At 44.4% G+C, this 22,110-nt stretch overlaps 1 protein-coding gene across 1 annotated transcript in view; it reads left to right on the top strand.

The window, feature by feature from the left end:
* Positions 1 to 1,692: 1,692 nt before the first annotated feature.
* CFAP91 (cilia and flagella associated protein 91) overlaps positions 1,693 to 22,110 on the top strand; it is a 105,264-nt gene continuing 84,846 nt past the window's right edge. The window contains exons 1-8 of the mRNA XM_056554261.1: positions 1,693 to 1,878; positions 5,254 to 5,330; positions 8,849 to 9,006; positions 15,714 to 15,797; positions 16,049 to 16,105; positions 16,246 to 16,415; positions 16,755 to 16,932; positions 17,002 to 17,159. Of these exons, the coding sequence (XP_056410236.1) occupies positions 1,800 to 1,878; positions 5,254 to 5,330; positions 8,849 to 9,006; positions 15,714 to 15,797; positions 16,049 to 16,105; positions 16,246 to 16,415; positions 16,755 to 16,932; positions 17,002 to 17,159 (961 nt within the window). The 5' untranslated portion in view covers positions 1,693 to 1,799. The remainder of the gene's footprint in view (positions 1,879 to 5,253; positions 5,331 to 8,848; positions 9,007 to 15,713; positions 15,798 to 16,048; positions 16,106 to 16,245; positions 16,416 to 16,754; positions 16,933 to 17,001; positions 17,160 to 22,110) is intronic.

Consider the following 22,110-nt stretch of genomic DNA (forward strand, 5'->3'; position numbering starts at 1 on the left):
TAGTAATAATGTACACGGTCCTGTAGTAATAATGTACACGGTCCTGTAGTAATAGTGTACACGGTCCTGTAGTAATACTGTACACGGTCCTGTAGTAATACTGTACACGGTCCTGTAGTAATACTGTACACGGTCCTGTAGTAATACTGTACACGGTCCTGTAGTAATAATGTACACGGTCCTGTAGTAATACTGTACACGGTCCTGTAGTAATACTGTACACGGTCCTGTAGTAATACTGTACACGGTCCTGTAGTAATAGTGTACACGGTCCTGTAGTAATAATGTACACGGTCCTGTAGTAATAATGTACACGGTCCTGTAGTAATAATGTACACGGTCCTGTAGTAATAGTGTACACGGTCCTGTAGTAATACTGTACACGGTAGTAATACTGTACACGGTCTTGTAGTAATACTGAACACGGTCTTGTAGTAATACTGTACACGGTCCTGTAGTAATACTGTACACGGTCCTGTAGTAATACTGTACACGGTCCTGTAGTAATACTGTACACGGTCCTGTAGTAATAATGTACACGGTCCTGTAGTAATACTGTACACGGTCCTGTAGTAATACTGTACACGGTCCTGTAGTAATAATGTACACGGTCTTGTTGTAATACTGTACACGGTCCTGTAGTAATAATGTACACGGTCTTGTTGTAATACTGTACACGGTCCTGTAGTAATACTGTACACGGTCCTGTAGTAATACTGTACACGGTCCTGTAGTAATACTGTACACGGTCCTGTAGTAATAGTGTACACGGTCCTGTAGTAATAATGTACACGGTCCTGTAGTAATAATGTACACGGTCCTGTAGTAATAATGTACACGGTCCTTTAGTAATAGTGTACACGGTCCTGTAGTAATACTGTACACGGTAGTAATACTGTACACGGTCTTGTAGTAATACTGTACACGGTCCTGTAGTAATACTGTACACGGTCCTGTAGTAATACTGTACACGGTCCTGTAGTAATACTGTACACGGTCCTGTAGTAATAATGTACACGGTCCTGTAGTAATAATGTACACGGTCCTGTAGTAATAGTGTACACGGTCCTGTAGTAATAATGTACACGGTCCTGTAGTAATACTGTACACGGTCCTGTAGTAATACTGTACACGGTCCTGTAGTAATAATGTACACGGTCCTGTAGTAATACTGTACACGGTCCTGTAGTAATACTGTACACGGTCTTGTAGTAATAATGTACACGGTCCTGTAGTAATACTGTACACGGTCTTGTAGTAATAATGTACACGGTCCTGTAGTAATACTGTACACGGTCCTGTAGTAATACTGTACACGGTCCTGTAGTATTACTGTACACGGTCCTGTAGTAATACTGTACACGGTCCTGTAGTAATACTGTACACGGTCCTGTAGTAATACTGTACACGGTCCTGTAGTAATACTGTACACGGTCTTGTAGTAATAATGTACACGGTCTTGTAGTAATAATGTACACGGTCCTGTAGTTATACTGTACACGGTCCTGTAGTAATAGTGTACACGGTCCTGTAGTAATGCTGTACACGGTCCTGTAGTAATACTGTACACGGTCCTGTAGTAATAATGTACACAGCTCCTCAGCACAGCCATTCATGTCACCTGACCGGAGCCTCAGACAGAACACGTGACTGCACACGTCTACCGCGGAGAACGCTGGGAGATGTAGTCATCATTGTCGTGTCACATGACTGCTGTGTCCTTGGTAACGCAGCGCAGATCCCGTCGGTCTCCATGGTGACTGTGTACACTGATCCTGAGGAAGCCGCAGCGGTACACCATGAGCCGGACTCTGACCCAAGTGCCGCCGGGCCCCGGACCCCGATACCGGGCCAACCGCAACTACGACTTCATCTACGGTACCGGAACCGACAACTGCCCCGAATCGTACCCCGGACCCTGTATACACCATATACCTGACACCCCGGACCCTGTATACACCATATACCTGACATCCCGGACCCTGTATACACCATATACCTGACACCCCGGACCCTGTATACACCATATACCTGTCACCCCGGACCCTGTATACACCATATACCTGACACCCCGGACCCTGTATACACCTAATACCTGACATCCCGGACCCTGTATACACCATATACCTGACACCCCGGACCCTGTATACACCATATACCTGACACCCCGGACCCTGTATACACCATATACCTGACACTCCGGACCCTGTATACACCATATACCTGACATCCCGGACCCTGTATACACCATATACCTGACACCCCGGACCCTGTATACACCATATACCTGACACCCCGGACCCTGTATACACCATATACCTGACACCCCGGACCCTGTATACACCATATACCTGACATCCCGGACCCTGTATACACCATATACCTGACACTCCGGACCCTGTATACACCATATACCTGACACCCCGGACCCTGTATACACCATATACCTGACACCCCGGACCCTGTATACACCATATACCTGACACTCCGGACCCTGTATACACCATATACCTGACATCCCGGACCCTGTATACACCATATACCTGACACCCCGGACCCTGTATACACCATATACCTGACACCCCGGACCCTGTATACACCATATACCTGACACCCCGGACCCTGTATACACCATATACCTGACACCCCGGACCCTGTATACACCATATACCTGACACCCCGGACCCTGTATACACCATATACCTGACACCCCGGACCCTGTATACAACATATACCTGACACCCCGGACCCTGTTTACACCATATACCTGACATCCCGGACCCTGTATACACCATATACCTGACATCCCGGACCCTGTATACACCATATACCTGACATCCCGGACCCTGTATACACCATATACCTGACATCCCGGACCCTGTATACACCATATACCTGACACCCCGGACCCTGTATACACCATATACCTGACACCCTGGACCCTGTATACACCATATACCTGACACCCGGGACCCTCTATACACCATATACCTGACACCCCGGACCCTGTATACACCATATACCTGACACCCCGGACCCTGTATACACCATATACCTGACACCCCGGACCCTGTATACACCATATACCTGACACCCCGGACCCTGTATACACCATATACCTGACACCCCGGACCCTGTATACACCATATACCTGACACCCCGGACCCTGTATACACCATATACCTGACACCCGGGACCCTGTATACACCATATACCTGACACCCCGGACCCTGTATACACCATATACCTGACACCCCGGACCCTGTATACACCATATACCTGACACCCCGGACCCTGTATACACCATATACCTGACACCCCGGACCCTGTATACACCATATACCTGACACCCCGGACCCTGTATACACCATATACCTGACACCCCGGACCCTGTATACACCATATACCTGACACCCCGGACCCTGTATACACCATATACCTGACACCCCGGACCCTGTATACACCATATACCTGACACCCCGGACCCTGTATACACCATATACCTGACACCCCGGACCCTGTATACACCATGTACCTGACACCCCGGACCCTGTATACACCATGTACCTGACACCCGGGACCCTGTATACACCATATACCTGACACCCGGGACCCTGTATACACCATATACCTGACACCCCGGACCCTGTATACACCATATACCTGACACCTCTAATCCTGTATACACCATATACCTGACACCCCGGACCCTGTATACACCATATACCTGACACCCCGGACCCTGTATACACCATATACCTGACACCCCGGACCCTGTATACACAATATACCTGACACCCCGGACCCTGTATACACCATATACCGGACACCCCTAATCCTGTATACACCATATACCTGACACCCCGGACCCTGTATACACCATATACCTGACACTCCGGACCCTGTATACACCATATACCTGACACCCCGGACCCTGTATACACCATATACCTGACACTCCGGACCCTGTATACACCATATACCTGACACCCGGGACCCTGTATACACCATATACCTGACACCCGGGACCCTGTATACACCATATACCTGACACCCCGGACCCTGTATACACCATATACCTGACACCTCTAATCCTGTATACACCATATACCTGACACCCCGGACCCTGTATACACCATATACCTGACACCCCGGACCCTGTATACACCATATACCTGACACCCCGGACCCTGTATACACCATATACCTGACACCCCGGACCCTGTATACACCATATACCTGACACCCCGGACCCTGTATACACCATATACCTGACACCCCGGACCCTGTATACACCATATACCGGACACCCCTAATCCTGTATACACCATATACCTGACACCCCGGACCCTGTATACACCATATACCTGACACTCCGGACCCTGTATACACCATATACCTGACACCCCGGACCCTGTATACACCATATACCTGACACCCGGGACCCTGTATGCACCATATACCTGTCACCCCGGACCCTGTATACTCCATATACCTGACACCCCGGACCCTGTATACACCATATACCTGACACCCCGGACCCTGTATACACCATATACCTGACACCCCGGACCCTGTATACACCATATACCTGACACCCCGGACCCTGTATACACCATATACCTGACACCCGGGGCCCCTGTACTGTACTCTCCTCCCTGACACCCGGGGCCCCTGTACTGTACTCTCCTCCCTGACACTCGGGGCCCCTGTACTCTCCTCCCTGACACCCGGGGCCCCTGCACTGTACTCTCCTCCCTGACACCCGGGGCCCCTGCACTGTACTCTCCTCCCTGACACCCGGGGCCCCTGTACTGTACTCTCCTCCCTGACACCCGGGGCCCCTGTACTGTACTCTCCTCCCTGACACCCGGGGCCCCTGCACTGTACTCTCCTCCCTGACACCCGGGGCCCCTGTACTGTACTCTCCTCCCTGACACCCGGGGCCCCTGTACTGAACTCTCCTCCCTGACACCCGGGGCCCCTGTACTGTACTCTCCTCCCTGACATCCGGGGCCCCTGTACTGTACTCTCCTCCCTGACACCCAGGGCCCATGTACTGTACTCTCCTCCCTGACATCCGGGGCCCCTGTACTGTACTCTCCTCCCTGACACCCAGGGCCCCTGTACCCACCTCCCTGACACCCGGGGCCCCTGTACTCTCTTCCCTGACATCCGGGGCCCCTGTACCCTCCTCCCTGACACCCGGTACCCCTACACTGTACTCTCCTCTCACAATTGTTTCTCTTTCAGATCCTTTATACACGTTGTCCAGTGAGAAGGATCATGCGCAGGCGGCGTTCAGAGCGCACGTGTCACATGACCGGATGGTGAGTATGAGCGCACACTGCCCTGATCTCAGCCGCCCCAGACTCCTCCTCTCCTGACACCTCCTTGTGTTCCTCTGGGTCTGACGGATGACGTTCTCCATCATGTGGGCGGCCGAGTGTCACTTACCTGGGGATGAGATGGCACCAGGATGCATTATGGGAAGAAGACAAGATGGCGGAGTCAGTGTGATGGGTCATGTTCTGCTGGAGACCAAGTGTCCTGGGATCATGTGGAGGTTACTGTGACCTGTACCAACCACCTGACCATTGTACAGGCCACCGACCCCCTAATGGCAGCCGGACCCCCTAATGGCAGCCGGACTTCCTAATGGCAGCCGGACCCCCTAATGGCAGCCGGAGGCCCTAATGGCGGCCGGACCCCCTAATGGCGGCCAGACCCCCTATTGGCGGGCGGACCCCCTGATGACAGGGGGACCTCCTAATGGCGGGCAGACCCCCTAATGGCGGGCGGACCCTCTAATGGCGGGCGGACCCCCTAATGGCGGCCGGAGCCCCTAATGGCGGCCGGACCTCCTAATGGCGGCCGGACCCTCTAATGGCAGCTGGACCCCCTAATGGCAGCCGGACCCCTAATGGCGGCCGGAACTCCTAATTGCAGCCGGACCCTCTAATGGCAGCCGGACCCCTAATGGCAGGTGGACCCTATCAGCAGGATAATGCCCCCGGCCTCACTGCAGACATTGTTCAGGACATGACAGAGATGAAGGTGATGACTCGGCCTCCAGATTTTGCTGGAGAAACAAGACCCCTCTATGGAGGCCGCACCGCACACCTTACAGGGTCCGATACAGAGATATGGGGTCCGGGCCTCGGGGGTCACATCACAGATCTATGGGGTCCAGGCCTTGGGGGTCACATCACAAATCTATGGGGTCTGGACCTCAGGGGTTACATCACAGGTCAATAGGGTCACATCACAGGTCTATGGGGTCTGGGCCTCAGGGGTCACATCACAGATCTATGGGGTCCAGGCCTCGGGGGTCACATCACAGATCTATGGGGTCCAGGCCTCGGGGGTCACATCACAGATCTATGGGGTCCAGGCCTCGGGGGTCACATCACAGGTCTATGGGGTCTGGATGTCAGAGGTCACATCACAGGTCCATGGTGTCTGGGCCTCAGGGGTCACATCACAGGTCTATGGTGTCTGGGCCTCAGGGGTCACATCACAGGTCTATGGTGTCTGGGCCTCAGGGGTCACATCACAGGTCTATGGGGTCTGGACCTCGGGGGTCACATGACAGGTCTATAGGGTCCAGACCTCGGGGGTCACATGACAGGTCTGTGGGGTCTGGACATCGGGGGTCACATCACAGGTCTGTGGGGTCTGGACATCGGGGGTCACTGCACAAGGGGGAGTTGCACAATATTAGATGGGGCTTGTAATGTTACGACTGATTAGGATGATGCCCCGCCCCCACTATTGATGCGTTATTTGTATATAGTGATATAGTATATTATGTTGTATATTATAGAGTATTGTATTATATTATAGAGTATTATATTATATTGTATATTATAGAGTATTGTATTATATTGTATATTATATTGTATATTATAGAGTATCATATTATCTTGTATATTATAGAGTATTATATTGTATATTATAGAGTATTATATTATATTGTATATTATATTGTATATTATAGAGTATCATATTATATTCACCTATAATTGTCATATTCATTATGAATTTATTGTAGTCATTTTTGTGGTGACAATTATAGGTGCATATACTGTGAGTTGTTTTGTCACTTAATATATTAATTGTATGAGATAATTTTCCTAGGAGGATTGTAGGCGTTACATATAATATTATATTGTATATTATATTGTATATTATATTGTATATTATAGAGTATTATATTATATTGTATATTATATTGTATATTATATTGTATATTCTAGAGTATTATATTATCTTGTATATTGTATTGTATATTATAGAGTATTATATTATATTGTATATTATATTGTATATTATATTGTATATTATATTGTATATTATATTGTATATTATATTGTATATTATAGAGTATTATATTATATTGTATATTATAGACTATTGTATTATATTGTATATTATAGACTATTATATTGTATATTATATTGTATATTATAGAGTATTATATTGTATATTATAGACTATTATATTATATTGTATATTATATTGTATATTATAGACTATTGTATTATATTATCTTGTATATTATAGAGTATTATATTATATTGTATATTATATTGTATATTATAGAGTATTATATTATATTGTATATTATAGAGTATTATATTATATTGTATATTATATTGTATATTATAGAGTATTATATTATATTGTATATTATAGAGTATTATATTATCTTGTATATTATATTGTATATTATAGAGTATCATATTGTATTGTATATTATAGAGTATTATATTATATTGTATATTATATTGTATATTATATTGTATTGTATATTATAGAGTATTATATTATATTGTATATTATAGAGTATTATATTATATTGTATATTATATTGTATATTGTATTGTATATTATAGAGTATTATATTATATTGTATATTATAGAGTATTATATTATATTGTATATTATAGAGTATTATATTATATTGTATATTATAGAGTATTATATTATATTGTATATTATAGAATATCATATTGTATTGTATATTATAGAGTATTATATTATATTGTATATTATAGAGTATTATATTATATTGTATATTATAGAGTATTATATTATATTGTATATTATAGACTATTATATTATCTTGCATATTATAGAGTATTATATTATCTTGTATATTATAGACTATTATATTATATTGTATATTAGAGTATTATATTATCTTGTATATTATAGACTATTATATTATATTGTATATTATAGACTATTATATTATCTTGTATATTATAGACTATTGTATTATATTGTATTGTATATTATAGAGTATTATATTATAGAGTATTATATTATAGAGTATTATATTATATTGTATATTATTGAGTATTGTATTATATTGTATATTATAGACTATTCTATTGTATTATATTGTATTGTATATTATAGAGTATTGTATTATATTGTATATTATAGAGTATTATATTATATTGTATATTATAGACTATTATATTATCTTGTATATTATAGACTATTGTATTATATTGTATTGTATATTATAGAGTATTGTATTCTATTATATTGTAGATTATAGACTATTCTATTGTATTATATTATATTGTATATTATAGAGTATTATATTATATTGTATATTATAGAGTATTATATTATATTGTATATTATAGAGTATTATATTATATTGTATATTATAGACTATTATATTATATTGTATATTATAGACTATTATAGAGTATTATATTATATTGTATATTATATTGTATTATATTATATTGTATATTATAGAGTATTATATTATATATTATACAGTAATTACTCCCATAAAGTGACTTCATTTCTCTTCGTCTTTCAGCAAAAAGTCCCGGAGTTCCCGTCGATGTTCAGTGAGTTGGTGCACGAGCCGCGGTTCACCCTGCGCCTGCAGCTCAAAGACCCCGTCCCCCAATTCATCAGCCGACAGTGGAGGGGACGAGAGGAGCAGAGACTGAGCGCGCTCCGACAGCTGAACGGGTACGACCGGACAGTGATCAGCAGGGGGCAGCACTGACATAGTGATCAGCAGGGGGCAGCACTGACATAGTGATCAGCAGGGGGCAGCACTGACGTAGTGATCAGCAGGGGGCAGCACTGACGTAGTGATCAGCAGGGGGCAGCACTGACATAGTGATCAGCAGGGGGCAGCACTGACGTAGTGATCAGCAGGGGGCAGCACTGACGTAGTGATCAGCAGGGGGCAGCACTGACATAGTGATCAGCAGGGGGCAGCACTGACGTAGTGATCAGCAGGGGGCAGCACTGACGTAGTGATCAGCAGGGGGCAGCACTGACGTAGTGATCAGCAGGGGGCAGCACTGACGTAGTGATCAGCAGGGGGCAGCACTGACGTAGTGATCAGCAGGGGGCAGCACTGACATAGTGCTCAGCAGGGGGCAGCACTGACGTAGTGATCAGCAGGGGGCAGCACTGACGTAGTGATCAGCAGGGGGCAGCACTGACGTAGTGATCAGCAGGGGGCAGCACTGACGTAGTGATCAGCAGGGGGCAGCACTGACGTAGTGATCAGCAGGGGGCAGCACTGACATAGTGCTCAGCAGGGGGCAGCACTGACATAGTGATCAGCAGGGGGCAGCACTGACATAGTGATCAGCAGGGGGCAGCACTGACATAGTGATCAGCAGGGGGCAGCACTGACATATTGATCAGCGGGGGGCAGCACTGACATATTGATCAGCGGGGGGCAGCACTGACATAGTGATCAGCAGAGGGCAGCAATGACATAGTGATCAGCAGGGGGCAGCACTGACATAGTGATCAGCAGGGGGCAGCACTGACATAGTGATCAGCAGGGGGCAGCACTGACATAGTGATCAGCAGGGGGCAGCACTGACGTAGTGATCAGCAGGGGGCAGCACTGACATAGTGATCAGCAGGGGGCAGCACTGACGTAGTGATCAGCAGGGGGCAGCACTGACATAGTGCTCAGCAGGGGGCAGCACTGACATAGTGATCAGCAGGGGGCAGCACTGACATAGTGATCAGCAGGGGGCAGCACTGACATAGTGATCAGCAGGGGGCAGCACTGACATATTGATCAGCGGGGGGCAGCACTGACATATTGATCAGCGGGGGGCAGCACTGACATAGTGATCAGCAGAGGGCAGCAATGACATAGTGATCAGCAGGGGGCAGCACTGACATAGTGATCAGCAGGGGGCAGCACTGACATAGTGATCAGCAGGGGGCAGCACTGACATAGTGATCAGCAGGGGGCAGCACTGACATAGTGATCAGCAGGGGGCAGCACTGACATAGTGATCAGCAGGGGGCAGCACTGACATAGTGATCAGCAGGGGGCAGCACTGACATAGTGATCAGCAGGGGGCAGCACTGACATAGTGATCAGCAGGGGGCAGCACTGACATAGTGATCAGCAGGGGGCAGCACTGACATAGTGATCAGCAGGGGGCAGCACTGACGTAGTGATCAGCGGGGGCAGCACTGACATAGTGATCAGCGGGGGGCAGCACTGACATAGTGATCAGCGGGGGGCAGCACTGACATAGTGATCAGCAGGGGGCAGCACTGACATAGTGATCAGCAGGGGGCAGCACTGACATAGTGATCAGCGGGGGGCAGCACTGACATAGTGATCAGCGGGGGCAGCACTGACATAGTGATCAGCGGGGGGCAGCACTGACATAGTGATCAGCAGGGGGCAGCACTGACATAGTGATCAGCAGGGGGCAGCACTGACATAGTGATCAGCAGGGGGCAGCACTGACATAGTGATCAGCAGGGGGCAGCACTGACATAGTGATCAGCTGGGGGCAGCACTGACATAGTGATCAGCAGGGGGCAGCACTGACATAGTGATCAGCGGGGGGCAGCACTGACATAGTGATCAGCAGGGGGCAGCACTGACATAGTGATCAGCTGGGGGCAGCACTGACATAGTGATCAGCAGGGGGCAGCACTGACATAGTGATCAGCTGGGGGCAGCACTGACATAGTGATCAGCAGGGGGCAGCACTGACGTAGTGATCAGCAGGGGGCAGCACTGACATAGTGATCAGCTGGGGGCAGCACTGACATAGTGATCAGCAGGGGGCAGCACTGACATAGTGATCAGCGGGGGGCAGCACTGACGTAGTGATCAGCAGGGGGCAGCACTGACCTATGATACAGATTCCCTTCTCCTCACAATTGTAGACGACTATTAACCCTTTCCCTTGCGCTCACAATTATAAATGACTATTAACCCTTTCCCTTGTGCTCACAATTATAGATGACTATTAACCCTTTCCCTTGTGCTCACAATTGTAGACGACTTAACCCTTTCCCTTGTGCTCACAATTATAGATGACTATTAACCCTTTCCCTTGTGCTCACAATTGTAGACGACTATTAACCCTTTCCCTTGCGCTCACAATTGTAGACGACTATTAACCCTTTCCCTTGCGCTCACAATTGTAGACGTCTATTAACCCTTTCCCTTGTGCTCACAATTATAGATGACTATTAACCCTTTCCCTTGCGCTCACAATTATAAATGACTATTAACCCTTTCCCTTGTGCTCACAATTATAGATGACTATTAACCCTTTCCCTTGTGCTCACAATTATAGACGACTATTAACCCTTTCCCTTGCGCTCACAATTGTAGACGACTATTAACCCTTTCCCTTGCGCTCACAATTGTAGACGACTATTAACCCTTTCCCTTGTGCTCACAATTATAAATGACTATTAACCCTTTCCCTTGTGCTCACAATTATAGATGACTATTAACCCTTTCCCTTGTGCTCACAATTATAGACGACTATTAACCCTTTCCCTTGCGCTCACAATTGTAGACGACTATTAACCCTTTCCCTTGCGCTCACAATTGTAGACGACTATTAACCCTTTCCCTTGTGCTCACAATTATAGACGTCTATTAACCCTTTCCCTTGTGCTCACAATTATAGACGTCTATTAACCCTTTCCCTTGTGCTCACAATTATAGATGTCTATTAACCCTTTCCCTTGTGCTCACAATTCTAGACGTCTATTAACCCTTTCCCTTGTGCTCACAATTGTAAATGACTATTAACCCTTTCCCTTGTGCTCACAATTATAGATGACTATTAACCCTTTCCCTTGTGCTCACAATTATAGACGTCTATTAATCCTTTCCCTTGTGCTCACAATTATAGACGTCTATTAACCCTTTCCCTTGTGCTCACAATTATAGATGACTATTAACCCTTTCCCTTCTCCTCACAATTGTAGACGTCTATTAACCCTTTCCCTTGCGCTCACAATTATAGATGACTATTAACCCTTTTCCTTGCGCTCACAATTGTAAATGACTATTAACCCTTTCCCTTGCGCTCACAATTATAGACGTCTATTAACCCTTTCCCTTGCGCTCACAATTATAGATGACTATTAACCCTTTCCCTTGTGCTCACAATTATAGATGACTATTAACCCTTTCCCTTGTGCTCACAATTATAGATGACTATTAACCCTTTCCCTTGCGCTCACAATTATAAATGACTATTAACCCTTTCCCTTGCGCTCACAATTATAGACGTCTATTAACCCTTTCCCTTGTGCTCACAATTATAGATGACTATTAACCCTTTCCCTTGCGCTCACAATTATAGATGACTATTAACCCTTTCCCTTGCGCTCACAATTGTAGACGACTATTAACCCTTTCCCTTGCGCTCACAATTGTAGACGACTATTAACCCTTTCCCTTGTGCTCACAATTATAGATGACTATTAACCCTTTCCCTTGCGCTCACAATTATAAATGACTATTAACCCTTTCCCTTGTGCTCACAATTATAGACGTCTATTAATCCTTTCCCTTGTGCTCACAATTATAGACGTCTATTAACCCTTTCCCTTGTGCTCACAATTATAGATGACTATTAACCCTTTCCCTTGTGCTCACAATTCTAGACGTCTATTAACCCTTTCCCTTGTGCTCACAATTATAGACGTCTATTAATCCTTTCCCTTGTGCTCACAATTATAGATGACTATTAACCCTTTCCCTTCTCCTCACAATTGTAGACGTCTATTAACCCTTTCCCTTGCGCTCACAATTATAGATGACTATTAACCCTTTCCCTTGCGCTCACAATTGTAAATGACTATTAACCCTTTCCCTTGTGCTCACAATTATAGACGTCTATTAACCCTTTCCCTTGCGCTCACAATTATAGATGACTATTAACCCTTTCCCTTGTGCTCACAATTCTAGACGTCTATTAACCCTTTCCCTTGTGCTCACAATTATAGACGTCTATTAACCCTTTCCCTTGTGCTCACAATTATAGATGACTATTAACCCTTTCCCTTCTCCTCACAATTGTAGACGTCTATTAACCCTTTCCCTTGTGCTCACAATTATAGACGACTATTAACTCTTTCCCTTGTGCTCACAATTGTAGACGACTATTAACCCTTTCCCTTGCGCTCACAATTGTAGACGACTATTAACCCTTTCCCTTGCCCTCACAATTGTAGACGACTATTAACCCTTTCCCTTGCGCTCACAATTGTAGACGACTATTAACCCTTTCCCTTGTGCTCACAATTATAGATGACTATTAACCCTTTCCCTTGTGCTCACAATTAGAGACAACTATTAACCCTTTCCCTTGCCCTCACAATTGTAGACGACTATTAACCCTTTCCCTTGCGCTCACAATTGTAGACGACTATTAACCCTTTCCGTTGTGCTCACAATTATAAATGACTATTAACCCTTTCCCTTGCGCTCTCAATTGTAGATGACTATTAACCCTTTCCCTTGCGCTCACAATTGTAGACGACTTAACCCTTTCCCTTGTGCTCACAATTATAGACGACTATTAACCCTTTCCCTTGTGCTCACAATTATAGATGTCTATTAACCCTTTCCCTTGCGCTCACAATTGTAGACGACTATTAACCCTTTCCCTTGCGCTCACAATTGTAGACGGCTATTAACCCTTTCCCTTGTGCTCACAATTATAGATGACTATTAACCCTTTCCCTTGTGCTCACAATTATAGACGTCTATTAACCCTTTCCCTTGTGCTCACAATTATAGATGACTATTAACCCTTTCCCTTGTGCTCACAATTATAGATGACTATTAACCCTTTCCCTTTGCGCTCACAATTATAAATGACTATTAACCCTTTCCCTTGTGCTCACAATTGTAGACGACTATTAACCCTTTCCCTTGTGCTCACAATTATAGACGTCTATTAACCCTTTCCCTTGTGCTCACAATTATAGATGTCTATTAACCCTTTCCTTTGTGTTCACAATTATAGATGTCTATTAACCCTTTCCCTTGTGCTCATAATTATAGATGACTATTAACCCTTTCCCTTGTGCTCATAATTATAGATGACTATTAACCCTTTCCCTTGTGCTCATAATTATAGATGACTATTAACCCTTTCCCTTGCGCTCACAATTATAAATGACTATTAACCCTTTCCCTTGTGCTCACAATTATAGATGACTATTAACCCTTTCCCTTGTGCTCACAATTATAGATGACTATTAACCCTTTCCCTTGTGCTCACAATTATAGATGACTATTAACCCTTTCCCTTGTGCTCACAATTATAGATGTCTATTAACCCTTTCCCTTTGCGCTCACAATTATAAATGACTATTAACCCTTTCCCTTGTGCTCACAATTGTAGACGACTATTAACCCTTTCCCTTGTGCTCACAATTATAGACGTCTATTAACCCTTTCCCTTGTGCTCACAATTATAGATGTCTATTAACCCTTTCCTTTGTGTTCACAATTATAGATGTCTATTAACCCTTTCCCTTGTGCTCATAATTATAGATGACTATTAACCCTTTCCCTTGTGCTCATAATTATAGATGACTATTAACCCTTTCCCTTGTGCTCATAATTATAGATGACTATTAACCCTTTCCCTTGCGCTCACAATTATAAATGACTATTAACCCTTTCCCTTGTGCTCACAATTATAGATGTCTATTAACCCTTTCCCTTGTGCTCACAATTATAGATGACTATTAACCCTTTCCCTTGTGCTCACAATTATAGATGACTATTAACCCTTTCCCTTGTGCTCACAATTATAGACGACTATTAACTCTTTCCCTTGTGCTCACAATTGTAGAAGACTATTAACCTTTAACTTGTGCTCACAATTAGAGACAACTATTAACCCTTTCCCTTGCGCTCACAATTGTAGATGACTATTAACCCTTTCCCTTGTGCTCACAATTATAGACGACTATTAACCCTTTCCCTTGTGCTCACAATTGTAGACGACTATTAACCCTTTCCCTTGTGCTCACAATTATAGATGACTATTAACCCTTTCCCTTGTGCTCACAATTATAGATGACTATTAACCCTTTCCCTTGTGCTCACAATTGTAGATGACTATTAACCCTTTCCCTTGTGCTCACAATTATAGATGACTATTAACCCTTTCCCTTGTGGTCACAATTATAGATGACTATTAACCCTTTCCCGTGTGCTCACAATTATAGATGACTATTAACCCTTTCTCTTGTGCTCACAATTGTAAATGACTATTAACCCTTTCCCTTGTGCTCACAATTATAGACGACTATTAACCCTTTCCCTTGCGCTCACAATTGTAGACGACTATTAACCCTTTCCCTTGCGCTCACAGTAATAGATGACTATTAACCCTTTCTCTTCACAGATTGCAGCCGTCATCATCTGTCACCCAGGGAGATGCTGATAATGGAGACGTCTCTGGTAGAAACAGATACAAATTTTTCGAGAGGTACTTACCATGATACATTCACAAGCCATTTGCTGGGCCTGTCTTCAGCTGTTGTAAAACTACAACTCCCAGCATGCCCAGACAGCCAACGACTGGAAGTTGTAATTTTACAACAGCTGGAGGCACCCTGGTTGGAAAAACGCTGAAAATTTTTAGTACTTCTGCCTCCAGCAGTGACATGGTTAAAGCCTTCCGGGGGTCACATGACTCCAGCACCGGCGCCGTTCACCGTCACCTCTCTTGTATTTCAGACCTCTGATCCCGTTCTCCCAGCAGACGGCGCCCACCGTGCTCCTCGCCGTCTCCAGGTGAGTAGGATACACCGTAAAAATAATGATAACCTGTATATAGCGCCAACATATTCCTCAGCGCTGTACAACACTGCTAACCATGTTGGTTCATGCGCATCTTGTTCTCATTACTGTATTTACCCCATTTATACCCACAGGGCAGAGAACACCCCCCGAGCGGAGCGGGCGGCCACCCCCTTGGTGCGCACAGTGGCTGTTCAGACCGACTACCGGGACAGCGAGGCGCAGACTGACCCCTACAGTCCGGAGTTTACGGTGCGGCCCGGGTCGGTCCCGGAGGTCCTGATGCTGGCGAACCTGACGTGGGGTGAGTGTGACCCGTGTCCTCGTGGCTCCTCATGTTGTCTGTAATAAGAGTGTGAAGGGTCAAGATCTCTGCTCACTGTCAGTGAATGGGAACATGTCTTATTCTTAGGGTACAGCTGAGGGTTTGTTTCAGTGTATTCATGCAGGTAAAGCCTCAGTGCCTCTGATCACTGTCAGTGAATAGGAACATTTCTTATAAGAGATTGTACAGCTGAGGGTTTGTTTCAGTGTATTCATGCAGGTAAAGCCTCAGTGCCTCTGATCACTGTCAGTGAGTAGGAACATTTCTTATTAGAGATTGTACAGCTGAGGGTTTGTTTCAGTGTCTCTTCATCCTCAGGACACGGGCTCCCGGCCGGCCTGGCGGAGGTGGAGATGATCGAGCGCGCCCGTGAGAAGCGAGCCTGGGAAGCCACTCTGCCCCCCCTGAGCGATCCCTCCCAGCTGGAGAAGAGGAGGAAGATGATGGACGAGCAGGAGAGGAAGGAGTGGGCCTTCAGGGAGCGGGAGATCGACAAGTGAGTCCATCATGGCGGCCGCCCTGTGCGCTGCTGCGTCTCCTCCTGACCGTGTCTCCGTTACCTCAGGTTACAGGCGGCGCGGCTGGAGGTGCTCCGGAAACTTCTCCAGAAACGATCGGAGACCCAGGAGGATCTGGACACCAAGAGACTGGACGCCAAATGGACGAAACTGCAAAACGACAAAGAAGAGCGCGCTCAGCGCATCCGGAAGGAACACATTAAAGGTGACACAAATATGTCAGGATAATCGTCATGGGCGGGCATGCTGGTCGTAGTAGTGCACTCAGTATTATAGATCCTGCCTATTACATGGTGCCTCCCAGAAGTGGGAGGAGCTATCAGATGAGACGGGTAAATATGATGTATGAAAGAGGGGGAGACGGGTTTGTTTGGTCCCGTGGTTGGTTTTTTGGAGATTGGTTGGCGGGAGGATAACTTCCTGTCACGTGATTCAATATGGAGCGGTAAGATCTCCTATCTATTATATAGACCCCCCCGTCTATTATATAACCCCCCGTCCTATAATATCCAGCATTACATATAACAGTGCCCCCGTCTATTATATAACCCCCCGTCCTATAATATCCAGCATTACATATAACAGTGCCCCCGTCTATTATATAACCCCCTGTCCTATAATATCCAGCATTACATATAAAAGTGCCCCCCATCTATTATATAACCCCCCGTCCTATAATATCCAGCATTACATATAACAGTGCCCCCGTCTATTATATAACCCCCCGTCCTATAATATCCAGCATTACATATAACAGTGCCCCCCGTCTATTATATAACCCCCCGCCTATAATATCCAGCATTACATATAACAGTGCCCCCCCCCGTCTATTATATAACCCCCCCGTCCTATAATATCCAGCATTATATATAAAAGTGCCCCCCATCTATTATATAACCCCCCGTCCTATAATATCCAGCATTACATATAACAGTGCCCCCATCTATTATTTAACCCCCCGTCCTATAATATCCAGCATTACATATAACAGTGCCCCCCGTCTATTATATAACCCCCCGTCCTATAATATCCAGCATTATATATAACAGTGCCCCCCGTCTATTATATAACCCCCGTCCTATAATATCCAGCATTACATATAACAGTGCCCCCCCCCCCCGTCTATTATATAACCCCCCCGTCCTATAATATCCAGCATTACATATAACAGTGCCCCCCCGTCTATTATATAACCCCCCGTCCTATAATATCCAGCATTACATATAACAGTGCCCCCGTCTATTATATAACCCCCCATCCTATAATATCCAGCATTTCATATAACAGTGCCCGCCGTCTATTATATAACCCCCCCCGTCCTATAATATCCAGCATTACATATAACAGTGCCCCCCCGTCTATTATATAACCCCCCGTCCTATAATATCCAGCATTACATATAACAGTGCCCGCCGTCTATTATATAACCCCCCCGTCCTATAATATCCAGCATTACATATAACAGTGCCCCCATCTATTATATAACCCCGTCCTATAATATCCAGCATTACATATAACAGTGCCCCCCCCCCGTCTATTATATAACCCCCCCGTCCTATAATATCCAGCATTACATATAACAGTGCCCCCCCGTCTATTATATAACCCCCGTCCTATAATATCCAGCATTACATATAACAGTGCCCCCATCTATTATATAACCCCCCTCCTATAATATCCAGCATTACATATAACAGTGCCCCCCGTCTATTATATAACCCCCCGTCCTATAATATCCAGCATTACATATAACAGTACCCCCCATCTATTATATAACCCCCCGTCCTATAATATCCAGCATTCTATATAACAGTACCCCCATCTATTATATAACCCCCTCCTATAATATCCAGCATTACATATAACAGTGCCCCCATCTATTATATAACACCCCCCTCCTATAATATCCAGCATTACATATAACAGTGCCCCCCATCTATTATATAACCCCCCGTCCTATAATATCCAGCATTACATATAACAGTGCCCCCGTCTATTATATAACCCCGTCCTATAATATCCAGCATTACATATAACAGTGCCCCGTCTATTATATAACCCCCCGTCCTATAATATCCAGCATTACATATAACAGTGCCCCCGTCTATTATATAACCCCCCATCCTATAATATCCAGCATTTCATATAACAGGGCCCGCCGTCTATTATATAACTCCCCTCCTATAATATCCAGCATGACATATAACAGTGCCCCCATCTATTATATAACCCCCCGCCTATAATATCCAGCATTACAAATAACAGTGCCCCCCGTCTATTATATAACCCCCTCCTATAATATCCAGCATTACATATAACAGTGCCCCCGTCTATTATATAACTCCCTCGTCCTATAATATCCAGCATTACATATAACAGTGCCCCCATCTATTATATAACCCTCATCCTATAATATCCAGCATTACATATAACAGTGCCCCCGTCTATTATATAACTCCCTCGTCCTATAATATCCAGCATTACATATAACAGTGCCCCCATCTATTATATAACCCTCATCCTATAATATCAAGCATTACATATAACAGTGCCCCCCATCTATTATATAACCCCCTCCTATAATATCCAGCATTACATATAACAGTGCCCCCATCTATTATATAACCCCCTGTCCTATAATATCCAGCATTACATATAACAGTGCCCCCCGTCTATTATATAACCCTGTCCTATAATATCCAGCATTACATATAACAGTGCCCCCCATCTATTATATAACCCCCCCCGTCCTATAATATCCAGCATTACATATAACAGTGCCCCCTGTCTATTATATAACCCCCGTCCTATAATATCCAGCATTACATATAACAGTGCCCCCATCTATTATATAACCCCCCGTCCTATAATATCCAGCATTACATATAACACTGCCCCATCTATTATATAACCCCCCCGTCCTATAATATCCAGCATTACATATAACAGTGCCCCCGTCTATTATATAACCCCTCCCCGTCCTATAATATCCAGCATTCTATATAACAGTGCCCCCATCTATTATATAACCCCCCGTCCTATAATATCCAGCATTACATATAACAGTGCCCCCCCGTCTATTATATAACCCCCCCCGTCCTATAATATCCAGCATTACATATAACAGTGCCCCCCCGTCTATTATATAACCCCCCGTCCTATAATATCCAGCATTACATATAACAGTGCCCCCATCTATTATATAACCCTCATCCTATAATATCCAGCATTACATATAACAGTGCCCCCGTCTATTATATAACTCCCTCGTCCTATAATATCCAGCATTACATATAACAGTGCCCCCATCTATTATATAACCCTCATCCTATAATATCAAGCATTACATATAACAGTGCCCCCCATCTATTATATAACCCACTCCTATAATATCCAGCATTACATATAACAGTGCCCCCATCTATTATATAACCCCCTGTCCTATAATATCCAGCATTACATATAACAGTGCCCCCCGTCTATTATATAACCCTGTCCTATAATATCCAGCATTACATATAACAGTGCCCCCCATCTATTATATAACCCCCCCGTCCTATAATATCCAGCATTACATATAACAGTGCCCCCTGTCTATTATATAACCCCCGTCCTATAATATCCAGCATTACATATAACAGTGCCCCCCATCTATTATATAACCCCCCGTCCTATAATATCCAGCATTACATATAACAGTGCCGCCCATCTATTATATAACCCCCGTCCTATAATATCCAGCATTACATATAACAGTGCCCCCGTCTATTATATAACCCCTCCCCGTCCTATAATATCCAGCATTCTATATAACAGTGCCCCCATCTATTATATAACCCCCCGTCCTATAATATCCAGCTTTACATATAACAGTGCCCCCCCGTCTATTATATAACCCCCCCGTCCTATAATATCCAGCATTACATATAACAGTGCCCCCCCGTCTATTATATAACCCCCCGTCCTATAATATCCAGCATTACATATAACAGTGCCCCCCCCCGTCTATTATATAACCCCCCCCGTCCTATAATATCCAGCATTACATATAACAGTGCTCCCCCGTCTATTATATAACCCCCCCGTCCTATAATATCCAGCATTACATATAACAGTGCCCCCATCTATTATATAACCCCCGTCCTATAATACCCAGCATTACATATAACAGTGCCCCCATCTATTATATAACCCCCCTCCTATAATATCCAGCATTACATATAACAGTGCCCCCCGTCTATTATATAACCCCCCGTCCTATAATATCCAGCATTACATATAACAGTACCCCCCATCTATTATATAACCCCCCGTCCTATAATATCCAGCATTCTATATAACAGTACCCCCATCTATTATATAACCCCCTCCTATAATATCCAGCATTACATATAACAGTGCCCCCATCTATTATATAACACCCCCGTCCTATAATATCCAGCATTACATATAACAGTGCCCCCATCTATTATATAACCCCCCGTCCTATAATATCCAGCATTACATATAACAGTGCCCCCATCTATTATATAACCCCCCCTCCTATAATATCCAGCATTACATATAACAGTGCCCCCATCTATTATATAACCCCCTCCTATAATATCCAGCATTACATATAACAGTGCCCCCATCTATTATATAACCCCCCCGTCCTATAATATCCAGCATTACATATAACAGTGCCCCCATCTATTATATAACCCCCTCCTATAATATCCAGCATTACATATAACAGTGCCCCCATCTATTATATAACCCCCCGTCCTATAATATCCAGCATTACATATAACAGTGCCCCCATCTATTATATAACCCCCTCCTATAATATCCAGCATTACATATAACAGTGCCCCCATCTATTATATAACCCCCTCCTATAATATCCAGCATTACATATAACAGTGCCCCCATCTATTATATAACCCCCCGTCCTATAATATCCAGCATTACATATAACAGTGCCCCCATCTATTATATAACCCCCCGTCCTATAATATCCAGCATTATATATAACAGTGCCCCCGTCTATTATATAACCCCCTCCTATAATATCCAGCATTACATATAACAGTGCCCCCCGTCTATTATATAACTCCCCTCCTATAATATCCAGCATGATATATAACAGTGCCCCCGTCTATTATATAACCCCC

This window comes from Hyla sarda, unplaced genomic scaffold (assembly GCF_029499605.1).
Source record: "Hyla sarda isolate aHylSar1 unplaced genomic scaffold, aHylSar1.hap1 scaffold_639, whole genome shotgun sequence".
NCBI lineage: Eukaryota > Metazoa > Chordata > Amphibia > Anura > Hylidae > Hyla > Hyla sarda.